Source organism: Stegostoma tigrinum, chromosome 1 (genome assembly GCF_030684315.1).
Source record: "Stegostoma tigrinum isolate sSteTig4 chromosome 1, sSteTig4.hap1, whole genome shotgun sequence".
Taxonomy (NCBI): Eukaryota; Metazoa; Chordata; class Chondrichthyes; order Orectolobiformes; family Stegostomatidae; genus Stegostoma; species Stegostoma tigrinum.
The window spans coordinates 193,822,998-193,837,065 of NC_081354.1; the positions used below are offsets into that span (position 1 = coordinate 193,822,998).

Consider the following 14,068-nt stretch of genomic DNA (forward strand, 5'->3'; position numbering starts at 1 on the left):
TCCCCTTCTCCTCTCCATCAGCAGCAGCCTGCCTCCCTTTTTTTTGTCTTTCTTTTTTCTCTCTCTCCCTCTCCATCACCCGCCGTTCCTTCTAACGGTCTTTTCTATTTTTATCACGGAAGCCCCGCCCAGATCTACGTTGCCTCCTGCTTCTATTGGTGGGCGCCCCTGTCTCCTGGAGGAAGCGCCCTCTGATTGGTTGAGGTTGGAGGTGGGTTTCCGTTTGCGAACGGAAGTTGTGCTTTTCGCCAAGAAAAGGAGAAAGAGGTAAAAAAATACTTATTTTCCACTTTGTTTTTTTAAAATCTGTTTAAATTACCGGACAATGTAAAATTATCGATAACGATTAATAACACAAAGAGAGCGTCTGTAATCGGCTAAGTGCATGGGGAAGTGAGGTGGTCCAGTCATTAAATACCAATTGGAGTCGATTACTGGTCTCGGATAAAAACAGTGATCCAGTCTTTAAAGATAAGATGGTGTAGAGCTGGATGAACACAGCAGGCCAAGCAGCATCAGAGGAGCAGGAAAGCTACACCTTGTTATCTCAGATTCCCCAGCATCTGCAGTTCCCACTGTCTGTGATCCAGTCATTAAATACCAATTGGAATTGATGACTGGTCTCGGATAACAGCAGTGATCCAGTCATTAAATATCGATTATAATCTATTATTGGTCTCCGATAAAAGCAGCGATCCGTCCATAAATACCAATCAGAATCGATTATTGGTCTCGGACAGAAGCGGAGATCCAGTCATTAAAATCTGATCATAATCGATTATCAGGCTCAGACTGGAGACCTGCACACGAATTGAAAAATCATTATAATCAATTACTGAACTCGTATAAGAGACCCACTTCAGTCATTAAATACCAATCACAGTCAATACGAGGCTCATATTGCACAGATGAATCAGCCAATAAATACCAATTAAATTAATTGCTGGAATCAAATAGGAGAGGTCGTCCAGTCATGAAGAGCATAAAATATATAAAATATATAAAATATATTTCTGTTTAAAACTAGTACCATTTGAAATTGTTCAAGGTAGCTTTTCATTTTAAAAGCCACGTGAAGCTTACAGAATGATCAGGCCATCACCAACATTTTCCTCATCTGGCAGCATCGGTGGAGGGAAGTCGGGGGTGACGTTTTCGATTGAGTGACCCTTCCTCAGAGAGAGTTTTGTGGTATGGTCACTTGACCCAGGGCGTTGACTGTGAGTTCTGTCCACTGATGCTACCAGACCTGCTGAGCTCTTCCAGCAATTTCTGTTTCTGTTCCTGATTTACAGCATCCGCGGTCATAGAACATGTAGAACATAGAACATTACAGCACAGTACAGGCCCTTCAGCCCTCGATGTTGTGCCAACCTGTCATACCGATCTCAAGCCCATCTAAACTACACTATTCCATATACGTCCATATGCTTGTCCAATGACGACTTAAATGTACCTAGAGTTGGCGAATCTACTACCGTTGCAGGCAAAGCGTTCCATTCCCTTACTACTCTCTGAGTAAAGAAACTCCCTCTGACATCTGTCCTATATCTTTCACCCCTCAATTTAAAGCTATGCCCCCTCGTGCTCGCCGTCACCATCCTAGGAAAAAGGCTCTCCCTATCCACCCTATCTAACCCTCTGATTATTTTATATGTTTCAATTAAGTCACCTCTTAACCTTCTCTCTAATGAAAATACACAATACTCCAAGTGCGGCCGCACCAGAGTTTTGTACAGCTTCACCATAAACTCTTGGTTCCGGAACTCAATCCCTCTATTAATAAAAGCTAAAACGCTGTATGCCTTCTTAACAGCCCTGTCAACCTGGGTGGCAACTTTCAAGGATCTGTGTACATGGACACCGAGATCTCTGCTCATCTACACTACTAAGAATCTTACCATTAGCCCTGTATTTTGCCTTCTGGTTACTCCTACCAAAGTGCATCACCTCACACTTGTCTGCATTAAACTCCATTTGCCACCTCTCAGCCCAGCTCTGCAGCTTATCTATGTCCCTCTGCAACCTACAGCATCCTTCGTCACTATCCACAACTCCACCGACCTTAGTGTCGTCTGCAAATTTACTAACCCATCCTTCTACGCCCTCATCCAGGTCATTTATAAAAATGACAAACAGCAGTGGACCCAACGCCGACCCTTGCGGTACACCACTAGTAACTGGTCTCCAGGATGAACATTTCCCATCAACTACCAGCCTCTGTCTTCTTTCAGCAAGCCAATTTCTGATCCAAACTGCTCTCTCTCCCACAATTCCATTCCTCCGCATTTTGTACGATAATTCCATTCCTCCGCATTTTGTACAATAATCCTTAAACTAGGGCCTTGATTTTTTTAAAACAATTTAATCGATAGCCAGAGACTTTTCCCCAGGGCAGGATTGACTGCCACAAGGGGTCATAGTTTGAAGGTGTTAGGAGGAACGTATAGAGGAGATGTCAGAGGGAGGTTCTTCACCCAGAGAGTTGTGAGCGCATGGATTAGTTTGCCAGTGGTAGTCATGGAAGTGGAGTCATTATTGACATTTAAGCGACTGCTGGACATGCACATGGACAGCACTGAATTCAGGGTAATGTAGGTTAGGTTATTTTATTTTTGGATTAGAAATATTCCACGGCACAACATCGTGGGCCAAAGGGCCTGTACTGTTCTGTACTTTTTTTCTATCGTTCTATCTATCAGAATTAGGCCACTTCGCCCATTGATTCTGCTCTGCCATTTTTTTGATTAGATTAGATTCCCTACAGTGTGGAAAGAGGCCCTTCGGCCCGACAAGTCCACACCGCTCCTTGAAGCATCCCACCCAGACCCATTCCCCCATAACCCACACGCCTGTGAACCCTACGGGCAATTTAGCATGGCCAATCCATCCAGCCTGCACATCTTTGGACTGTGGGAGGAAACCAGAGCACCCGGAGAAATCCCTCGCAGACACGGGAAGAATGTGCAAACTTCACACAGACAGTTACCCGAGGCTGGAATCGAACCTGGGTCCTTGGCGTTGTGAGGCTGCAGTGCTCACCACTGAGCCACCGTGCCGCCATGGCTGATATGTTTCCCAACTCCATTCTGCTCCTTTCTCACCGTAACAGTTGACCCTCTTACCAATCAAGAACCTATCCATCTCTGTCTGAAATACACTCAATCATTTGGGCTCCACAGTCTTCTCAGGCAATGAGCGCCATCCTCAATCTGAAGAAATTCCTCTTCACGTAGTTCTAAAGGGTTGCCCTTTCACTCTGAGGCTGTGCCCTTGAGTCCTAGTCTGTCTTATGAGTGGAAACATCTTCACGTGCACGCTATCTAGGACTCTCAGGATTCTGTAAGCCTCAGTCCGATCATTCCTTATCCTTCTAAACTCCGCCAAGTACAAACTCAGAGTCCTGAACTGCTCCTCATAGGACAGACCCTTCATCCCCAGGTTCATTCTTGTAAATCTCTGGATCCCTCCAAAACCAGACATCATTCCTTGCGTACAGGGCTCAAAACTGCTCACATAATTACAGATGCAGTGTGACCAAGTCTGTACACAGTCTCATTATATAGCTCTGTGCTTATATTCCAGCTGTCTTGCAATGAATGTTAAAATTGAGTATGCCATAATAACTGGCAATTGAACCTGCGTATGTGAACTAAGAACCAAAACTCCTGAGTCGCTTTATGCTTCAGATTTCTGAAGCCTTTCCCTGTTGAGAAAATAGTCTACGTCTGTCTTTTTCCCACCAAATTTGCATAACCTCACACTTCCTTAGAACATAGAACATAGAACAATACAGCACAGAACGGGCCCTTCGGCCCTCGATGTTGCGCCGACCTGTGAACTATTCTAAGCCCCTCCCCCTACACTATCCCATCATCATCCATATGTTTATCCAAGGACTGTTTAAATACCCTGAATGTGGCTGAGTTAACTACATTGGCAGGCAGGGCATTCCATGCCCTTACCACTCTCTGAGTAAAGAACCTGCCTCTGTCTTAAATCTATCACTCCTCAATTTGCAGCCGTGCCCCCTCGTACAAGCTGAAGTCATCATCCTCGGAAAAAGACTCACACTGTACACCTTATCTAATCCCCTGATCATTTGTATATCTCGGTTAAATCCCCTGTCAGCCTTCATCTCTCCAATGAGAACAGACCCAAGTCCCTCAGCCTTTCCTCATAGGACCTGCGCTCCAGACCAGGCAACATCCTGGTAAATTTCCTCTGCACCTTTTCCAATGCTTCCACATCCTTCCTGCAATGGGACGACCAGAAATGTACGCAGTATTCGAATTGAGGCCGCGCTAGTGTTTTAAACAGTTGCAGCTCCGGAACTCAATCCCTCTACCATCTTAGGATGTGGAAGCTTTGGAAAGGGTGCAGTGGAGATTTACTAGGATGTTGCCTGGTATGGAGGGAAGGTCTTACGAGGAAAGGCTGAGGGACTTGAGGCTGTTTTCGTGAGAGAGAAGAAGGTTGAGAGGTGACTTAATTGAAACATATAAAATAATCAGAGGGTTAGATAGGGTGGATAGGGAGAGCCTTTTTCCGAGGATGGTGATGGCAAGCATGAGGGGGCTTAGCTTTAAATTGAGGAGTGAAAGATATAGGACAGATGTCAGAGGTAGTTTCATTACTCAGAGAGTAGTAAGAGAATGGAACGCTTTGCCTGCAACGGTAGTAGATTCGCCAACTTTAGGTACATTTAAGTCGTCATTGGATAAGCATATGGACGTACATGGAATAGTGTAGGTTAGATGGGCTTGAGATCGGTATGACAGGTCGGCACAACATCGAGGGCTGAAGGGCCTGTACTGTGCTGTAATGTTCTATGTTCTATGTACCAAGACAACCTAACACACTGTAAGCCTTCTTAACAACACATCTATGTGCATGGGATCTATATACATGGACACCAAGATCCCTCTACCAATAATTTTTCCACTGACCCAGTATTCTGCTTTCTTATTATTTTTCCCAAAGTGAATCACTTCTCATTTATCTACATTGAACTCCATTTGGCACCTTTCAGCCCGATTCTGTAGCTTATCCAAGTCTCCATGCAACCTGCAACATTCTTCCACACTCCCACCACTCCACCGACTTTAGTGCCATCTGCAAACTTACGCCTTCGTCCAAGTCATTTATAAAAATGAGAAACAGCAGACGCCCCAAAACACTCCCTTGAGGCATACCACTCGTAACCGGACACCAGGCTGAATATTTTCCACCAACCACCACTCATTGCCTTCTTACAGAAAGCCAGTTTCTAATCCAAACTGCTAAATCTCCCTCAATCCCGTGCTACTGTATTTTCTCCAATAGCCTACCATGTGGAACCTTATCAAAGGCTTTAGTGAAGTCCATGTACACCACGTCAATTGCCTTACCCTCATCCACATGCATGGTCACCTTCTCAAAAAACTCAATGAGGTTTGTGAGACACGACCTGCTCTTGATGAATCTATGTTGACTATCTCCAACCAATTTGTTGCTTGCCAGATGATTATAAACCCTATCTCTTATAATCCTTTCCAAAACTTTTCCTACAACTGACATAAGGCTCACTGGTCGATAATTACCTGGGTTTTAACTTGCAGGTAGAGTCCGTAATTAAGAAAGTGAATGTAATGTTGTCGTTTATCTCAAGAGGGTTGGAATATAAAAGCAGCAATGTGCTTCTGAGGCTTTATAAAGCTCTAGTTAGGCCCCATTTGGAATACTGTGTCCAATTTTGGGCCCCACACCTCAGGAAGGACATACTAGCCCTGGAGCGTGTCCAGCAGAGTTTCACACGGATGATCCCTGGAATGGTAGGTTTAACGTATGATGAACGGCTAAGGATCCTGGGATGGTACTTATTAGAGTTTAGAAGGTTGAGGGGAGATCTAATAGAAACTTACAAGATAATGTATGGCTTAGAAGGGGTGGACACAGACTCACACTGACACGCGCTAACTCACACTGACACTCGCTAACTCACACAGACTCTCACTGACTCACACTGACACGCGCTGACTCACACTGACACGCGCTGACTCACACAGACTCTCGCTGACTCACACTGACACACAGTAACTTACACAGACACACTGTCACTCGCACAGATAGGAAGTTGTTTCCGTTAGGTGGGGAGACGAGGACCCGTGGGCACAGGCTTAAAATTAGAGGGGGTAAATTTAAAACTGAAATGAGACGACATTTCTTCAACAAGAGAGTGGTGGGCTTGTGGAATTCATTGCCACGGAGTGCAGTGGAGGCTGGGACGTTGGATGCCTTCAAGGCAGAAATTGACAAATTCTTGATCTCAGAAGGAATCAAGGGTTACAGGGAGAGTGCAGGGAAGTGGAGTTGAAATGCCCATCAGCCATGATTTAAATGGCGGAGTGGACTTGATGGGCTGAATGGCCTTACTGCCACTCCTATGTCTTCTGGTCTTATGGTCTTGAATCTATCACCTCTCCATTTGTAGCTATGCCCCCTTGCACAAGCTGAAGTCATCATCCTTGGAAAAAGATTCTCACTGTCCATCCTATCTAATCCTCTGATCATCTTGTATGTCTCTGTTAAATCCCCTCTTAGCCTCCTTCTCTCCAATGATTACAGACTCAAGTCCCTCAGCCTTTCTTCATAGGACCTGTGCTCCAGACCAGGCAACATCCTGGTAAATCTCCTCTGCACCTTTTCCAATGCTTCCATATCCTCCCTGTAGTGGGGCGACCAGAACTGCATGCAGTATTCCAAATGAGGTTGCAATAGCGTTTTGTACCATTGCAGCATGACATCACGACTTCAGAACTCAATCTCTCAACCAATAAAACCTAAAACACCGTAAGCCTTCTTAACAGCACTATCAACCTGGGTGGCAACTATCAGGGATCTCTGTACATGGACACCAAGATCCCTCTGCACATCTACACTACCAAGAATCTTTCCATTGACCCGGCATGCTGCCTTCCTATTATTCATCCCAAGGTTAATCACCTCACATTTATCCGTATTAAACTCCATTTGCCACCTTTCGGACCAATTCTGCAGTTTATCCAAGTCTCCCTGCAACCTGCAACGTTCTTCCACACTGTCCACCACTCCACCGACTTTAGTGTCATCTGCAAACTTACTAACCCCTCCACCAAGGCCTGCGTCCAGGTCATTTATAAAAATGACAAACAGCAGTGGTCCCAAAAAATATCCTTGAGGCACACCACTAGTAACCGGACTGCAGGCTGAATATTTCCCATCAACTACCACTCGTTGCCTTCTTACAGAAAGCCAGTTTCTAATCTGAACTGCTAAATCTCCCTCAATCCTCCGTAAGTGCCTCCGTATCTTCTCCAATAGCCTACCATGTGGGATCTTATCAAAGGCTTTACTGAAGCCCATGTACACCACGTCAACTGCCCTATACTCATCCACATGCTTGGTCACCTTCACAAAAAACTCAATGAGGTTTGTGAGACACGACCTGCCCTTGACGAATCCATGCTGACTATCTCCAATCAAATTGTTGCTTGCTGGATGATCTCTTGTAATCCTTTACAAAATTTTTCCTACAACAGACGTAAGGCTCAATGTCTATAATTACTTGGGTCATCCCTGCTGCCCTTCTTGAACAAGGGCACAACATTTGCAATCCTCCAGTCCTCAGGTACTAAACCTCCTCTGCCACCTCCTCCTCCTTAGCTTCCCAGAGAATCCTCAGAAAAATCCCATCCGGCCCAGGGGATTTGTCTACCTTCACACCTTCTAGAATTGATAACACCTCCTCCTTACTGACCTCAATCCTTTCAATTCTAATAGCCCATAACTCAGTTTTCTCTACAATATTCTCCTTTTCCTGAGTGAAAACAGATGAGAAATAATCATTTAGAACCTCTCCAATCTCCACAGTGTCCACGTACAACTTCCCACTTCTGTCTTTGACTGTCCCTATTCCTACCCTAGTCATCCTCTTATTCCTCACATACCTATAGAAATCTTTAGGGTTCTCCTTTATTCTACCTGCTAATGTCTGCTCATGTCCCCTCCTTGCTCTTCTTAACTCTCTATTTAAATTCTACCTAGCTAAACCATTGCCGATTGTCAGGAAAAACCTAACTGGTTCACTAACATCCTTTAGGGAAGAAAATCTGCCATCCTTATCTGGCCTGGCCTACATGTGACTCCACACGCACAACACTGTGGTTACTCTTAACTGCCCTCTTGGCAATTAGGGATGGGCAATAAATGCTGGTTCAGCTAGTGTTGTCCACATTCCATGAATGAATAAAAAAGATTGCTGATCCAACATGCTTCACATTCACTTAGCCTGCCCTTAACCTGGAACTCTTGATTCTCCTAATGATCAAGAATCATAGAACATAGAACATAGAACAATACAGCACAGAACAGGCCCTTCGGCCCTCAATGTTGCGCCGACCTGTGAACTAATCTATCTATTTCAAGTCCTAATAGGGACTCTGCCTCCGTAGCTGTTGGTGGCAAGATGTTCCAAAGACTCTCAATCTTCTGAAAGAATAAATTCCACCTCCTCGTGTGGGATGTCCTGTCCAAAATGGGCTTTGGAGATGGAATCCCTAGTTGGATCTGACTGCTTTACACCGACATCAGTAGTGCGGTAGCAATCACCAAGCTTCCTAATCAGATCTGGAGTCCGACAGGGCTGCTGTCTCTTTCCTGCCTTGTTTGTGTGTCGTATAGAGCTTTTTACAAAGTCCGTCAGGAAGGATGCGAGCCTGAGAGGGGAGGCTATTCCAGGCAGTGTAGGCCTGCAAGTCAAAGTCTCCCTGTATGTGGAAGTGTCACCGTTTCCTGCTTGGATCTGCTGTCAGTGCACAGACTCATGACCATCTGCAACCAGTATGAACTGGCCTCGGGGACGAAGGCGAATTGAGGCAAGAGTGAGGCCATGTTTTTGGGAACTGGGCCGACCAATCCTTTATCCCCTTCACCATCTGTACAGATTACCTGAACGTGCTGGAAATGTGATTCGAAGGGGCTGGAGTGAGCACAAAAACTTGGGAGGAGCATATTACCAAGGTGAGGGAGATACTGGGCTTTTGGGAGCACTGTTCCCTCTCCATTCCGGGTAAAAACCTGGTCATCAGGTGTCAGGTACTCTCAGTGTCGCTGTATGTGATGTAGGTTTGGCCCATTCTCTGAATCTATGCTGTTGCAGTCACTTGAAGCTCTGGATAGGGAGGGAGAGGGAGAATGTACCCAACACCACCCTCATTCTGATGTCTATTTTGTTGTGCAGCGCAAACATCAAGTGTCACTACACACTGAGGTTCTACCTGTCCCAGTGTTACAAAGGATGGGTCTGGCCTCAGCACTGTAGAATGCAGCAAGTAGTTGGACTATTCCATATCATTAGACCATAAGACATGGAAGCAGAAATTAGGTAATTCAGCCCGCGCGTTCTCCGCCATTCAATCATGGCTGAGAAGTTTCATAATTCTATTCTCCCCGTAACCAGGTGGCACGGTGACTCAGTCGTTCGCACTGGTGCCTCACAGCGCCAGGGACACAGGTTCAATTCCAGCCTCAGGCGACTATCTGTGTGGAGTTTGCACATTGTCCCCACGTATGCTTGGGTTTCCTCTGGATGCCCCAGTTTCCTCCCACAATCCCAGCATGTGCAGGTTAAGTGGATTGGCCATGCTATATTGCCCATATTGTCCGGGGATGTGTAGGCTAGGTGAATTAGTTTTGGGAAAAATGGGTCTGGGCCTGGGTTGAATGCTCTTGAGAAGGTAGGTCTGGACTCAAAAGGCTGAATGGCCTGCTTCCACACTATAAGGATTCTATTATCCTATTCCATTCTATAAACCCTTCATTCCCATGACAATCAAGAACCTATCTATCTCTGTCTTAAATATACTCCATGACTTAGCCTCCACATCCTTATGTGGCAATGAATTCCATAGATTCACCATTCCCTGGCTGTAGAAGTTCTCCTTATTTCTATCCTAATGGGTCTTCCCTTTATTCTAAGATTGTGCCCACAGGTCCGAGTCTCACCCGTATATCCTGGAAAGATTTGCAAAGACAAACACCTTTGGCTGCAGCGTTGTCATGAAGTAATCAACACTACAGGGTCAATCCTGTCAAGTGGCTCCTTGTAGCAGACATCACGTAGAACAATGCTACCCTAAGACCAGTTAACGCGTACACCCTGGTGTAAAGTATTAGCAACTGTCTGTCCTTCAGCTGTTCCCACTGGTGCTGGCAATGGGAAAGACCACCATCTAAGGTCTTCCTTCTGAAGTATAATGAGGCTCTGTTCAGTTATCCGGCTGTATAGAACTACTTTAGCCCCTACAAATGCACACAAAGATAATTCTTCATGAATATTTTTGCAAAACAAAACTCACTTTTTGTGATTGTAATCTGCTAGGTCAAACGTGATTGAGACTTTTAAGGAAGTAACAAAGATACAAAGATGACTGATGAAAACACGGTGACAGGCATTGCCTATTAAGCCTTTAAAGTGAACAAAGAACAAAGAAAATTACAGCACAGGAACAGGCCCTTCGGCCCTCAAGCCTGTGCCAGTCGACTCTCACTGTCCACCTTATCTAATCCTCTGATCATCTTGTATGTCTCTATTAAATCCCCTCTTAGCCTCCTTCTCTCCAATGAGAACAGACCCAAGTCCCTCAGCCTTCCCTCATAAGACCTTCGCTCCAGATCAGGCAACATCCTGGTAAATCTCCTCTGCATCTTTTCCAATGCTTCCACATCCTTCCTCTAATGGGGTGACCAGAACTGCATGCACTCTTCCAAGTGAGGCCGCACTAGCGTTTTGTACAGTTGCAGCATGACATCACGGCTCCGGAACTCAATCCCTCTACCAATAAAACCTAACACACCATAAGCCTTAACAGCACTATCAACCTGGGTGGTAACTTTCAGGGATCTATGTACGTGGACACCAAGATCCCTCTGTACATCCGCACTACACATTGACCCAGTATTCTGCCTTCCTATTATTCTTCCCAAAGTGAATCACCTCGCATTTATCAACATGGTCAACATGGATTCGTCAAGGGCAGGCCGTATCTCACAAACCTGAGTTTTTGGAGAGGGTGACCATGCATGTGGATGAGGGTAGGGCAGTTGATGTGGTGTACATGGACTTCAGTAAAGCCTTTGATAAGGTTCCACATGGTAGACTAATGGCAAAAATGCAGAGGTATGGGATTGAGGGAGATTTAGCAGTTTGGATTAGAAACTGGCTTTCTGTACGAAGGCAATGAGTGGTGGTTGATGGAAAATGTTCAGCCTGAAGCCCGGTTACGAGTGGTGTGCCTCATGGATCTGTTTTGGGACCACTGCTGTTTGTCATTTTTATAAATGACTTGGATGTGGATGAGTTAGTAAGTTTGCAGATGACACTAAAGTTGATGGAGTGGTGGGCAGTGTGGAAGAATGTTGCAGGTTGCAGGGAGACTTGGATAAACTGCAGAAATGGGCTGAAAGGTGCCAAATGGAGTTCAATGCAGATAAATGTGTGGTGATTCACTTTGGGATGAATAATAGGAAGGCAGAATACTGGGCCAGTGGAAAAATTCTTGGTAGTATGGATGTGCAGAGGAATCTTGGTGTCCATGTACATAGATCTCTGAAAGTTGCCACCCAGGTTGATAGTGCTGTTAAGAAGGCTTACAGTGTGTTAGGTTTTATTGGTAGAGGGATTGAGTTCCGGAGCTGCAACTGTACAAAACGCTAGTGCGGCCTCACTTGGAGTACTGTGTACAGTTCTGGTCGCCCCATTACACGAAGGATGTGGAAGCATTGGAAAAGGTGCAGAGGAGATTGACCAGGATGTTGCCTGGTCTGGAGTGAAGGTCTTATGAGGAAAGGCTAAGGGACTTCGGTCTCTTATTGTCAATTTTTATATTCCTCACCAGTTTGTCTCATTTTATGTAAACCGGCCTTTGCTGGATTCTGAATTTATCCCAGTATTTATTTTCAGGCTGTCACTGACTTTTGCCTCCTTAAATGCTTAAATGAATTCTCTCCTTCACTTCCTCAGTTTGCCATATTTATCCCTCTTAGAATCTTTCCTCCTTATTGTCTTGTGTTTTTGTTAGGAGTCATGAGTTACCTCTTTAAACATTTGCCACTGTTTTCTTACTGTCATTCCTGCTAAGCTTTCCGTCCAGTTCACTTTAGTTAGCTCCATCTACATCTCATTGTAATTCCCTTTGTTTAAATTAAATACAGTTTGAACCAGGATGACCTAATATCTGCTGGCTCATTTAAACTACGATCATGGATGATGCAATCTGTGATTGGTATTAATTTCCTATGTTAATTACCTGAGACTTCAAAGTTAATTCAAGGTGGCTGGTTAAATATTTATGTTAGATGTTCTCTTTCTCTCAACAGGTACAAATTTTAATGCCTTTGAGAGTCCATATGTGAAAACTCAGAGAAGCTAATCTGAAAGAACTGGTAAATTGAATTGAAGGAAAGTTATCATGTCTGCACCATGACACCATATAAACTTCAGTCTGCATTCTCACTTTGTATTCTATCTCTGAAGAGACCTAAGCACAGTTGATCAGTATGAGAAACCATCCTGTCCATGCACAGTGCACTCGATGTCCATGTCGGGTTTTTTGAGGAATGGCCTCTTTGGACCTACCCTACCGCTGTCCAAGGTGTGGTGAACACAAGCGTTTTAGAAGCCTGTCTTCATTGCGAGCCCATCTGGAATATAATCACACATACGAGACACTTTATGTGCTTTCTAAGTCCAATAGTATCTGTGATGCTAGTGTTGACAAGTCCGTTCTGATACCTACTTCGTGTAAAGAAATATTCGAAAGTACTTCATTCAGGAGTAAAGAGCAAAGATATTTGTATGATTTACAGTGTGGGGACGATTTACCACTTGGTTCCACCTGTTACTTCCCTGAAGTTGAAGTTCCAGTTAATGATATACTCATGAGAAAGGCTGTGACATCTTCTGCTCCCCCTGCTGCTCTCGCTGCGGCAGCAGTGGATGCAGTTTATGAGGAAGGCCTGGCTCGATTAAAGATTCAAGCACTTGAGAAACTTGACTTAAATGAACGCCTAGAGAAGCTGTCAGAGGAAGTGGAGCAGAAAATCACAGCTCGAGTAGACAAACTTCAGACAGAACTTGAGAAAAAGAGCTCTGAGTTAGAGAAAGCCAAACAGGAAAGTGTGAAGTTGAGTCAAGAAAAGCAAGACCTTGAAGAAAAGGCCTCTGAGTTATCACGTCAAGTTGATGTGAGTGTAGAGATGTTGGCTACATTGAAACAAGATTTGGTGCAGAAGGACCAAGAACTTGCCAGGAAACAACAGTAAGTATACATGTTGTCCAGAAGACTATAAAGTAATGTAAGTATGGATTAATGGTTTTTCTTGGATAGTAGGAATTGCAGATTTTAGAGAATCTGAGATAACAAGGTGTAGAGCTGGATGAGCACAGCAGGCCAAGCAGCATCAGCGGAGCAGGAAGGCTGACGTTTTGGGCCTAGACTCTTCTTTAGAAAACGGCATCCTTTCTGTTCCTCTGATGCTGCTTGGCCTGCAGTGCTCATCCAGCTCTACACATTGTTATCTCTAATGGTTGATCCTTGAAAGTTGCCGCCCACGTTGACAGGGCTGTTAAGAAGGCATACAGTGTTTTAGCTATTATTAACAGAGGGATCGAGTTCCGGAACCAAGAGGTTATGCTGCAGCTGTACAAAACTCTGGTGCGGCTGCACTTGGAGTATTGCATACAGTTCTGGTCAACGCATTATAAGAAGGATGTGGAAACTTTGGAAAGGGTGCAGAGGAGATTTACTGGGATGTTGCCTGGTATGGAGGGAAGGTCATAAGAGGAAGAAAGTTGAGAGGTGACTTAATTGAAACATATAAAATAATCAGAGGGTTAGGTAGGGTGGATAGGGAGAGCCTTTTTCCGAGGATGGTGACGGCGAGCACGAGGGGGCATAGCTTTAAATTGAGGGGTGAAAGATATAGGACAGATGTCAGAGGTGGTTTCTTTACTCAGAGAGTAGTAAGGGAATGGAACGCTTTGCCTGCA

General features: G+C 44.8%; 1 protein-coding gene across 1 annotated transcript in view; it reads left to right on the top strand.

The window, feature by feature from the left end:
- Positions 1 to 211: 211 nt before the first annotated feature.
- The window catches only part of fbxo41 (F-box protein 41), a 177,415-nt gene continuing 163,558 nt past the window's right edge, over positions 212 to 14,068 (top strand). Inside the window, exons 1-3 of the mRNA XM_059650909.1 lie at positions 212 to 267; positions 8,701 to 9,039; positions 12,397 to 13,337. Of these exons, the coding sequence (XP_059506892.1) occupies positions 12,637 to 13,337 (701 nt within the window). The 5' untranslated portion in view covers positions 212 to 267; positions 8,701 to 9,039; positions 12,397 to 12,636. The remainder of the gene's footprint in view (positions 268 to 8,700; positions 9,040 to 12,396; positions 13,338 to 14,068) is intronic.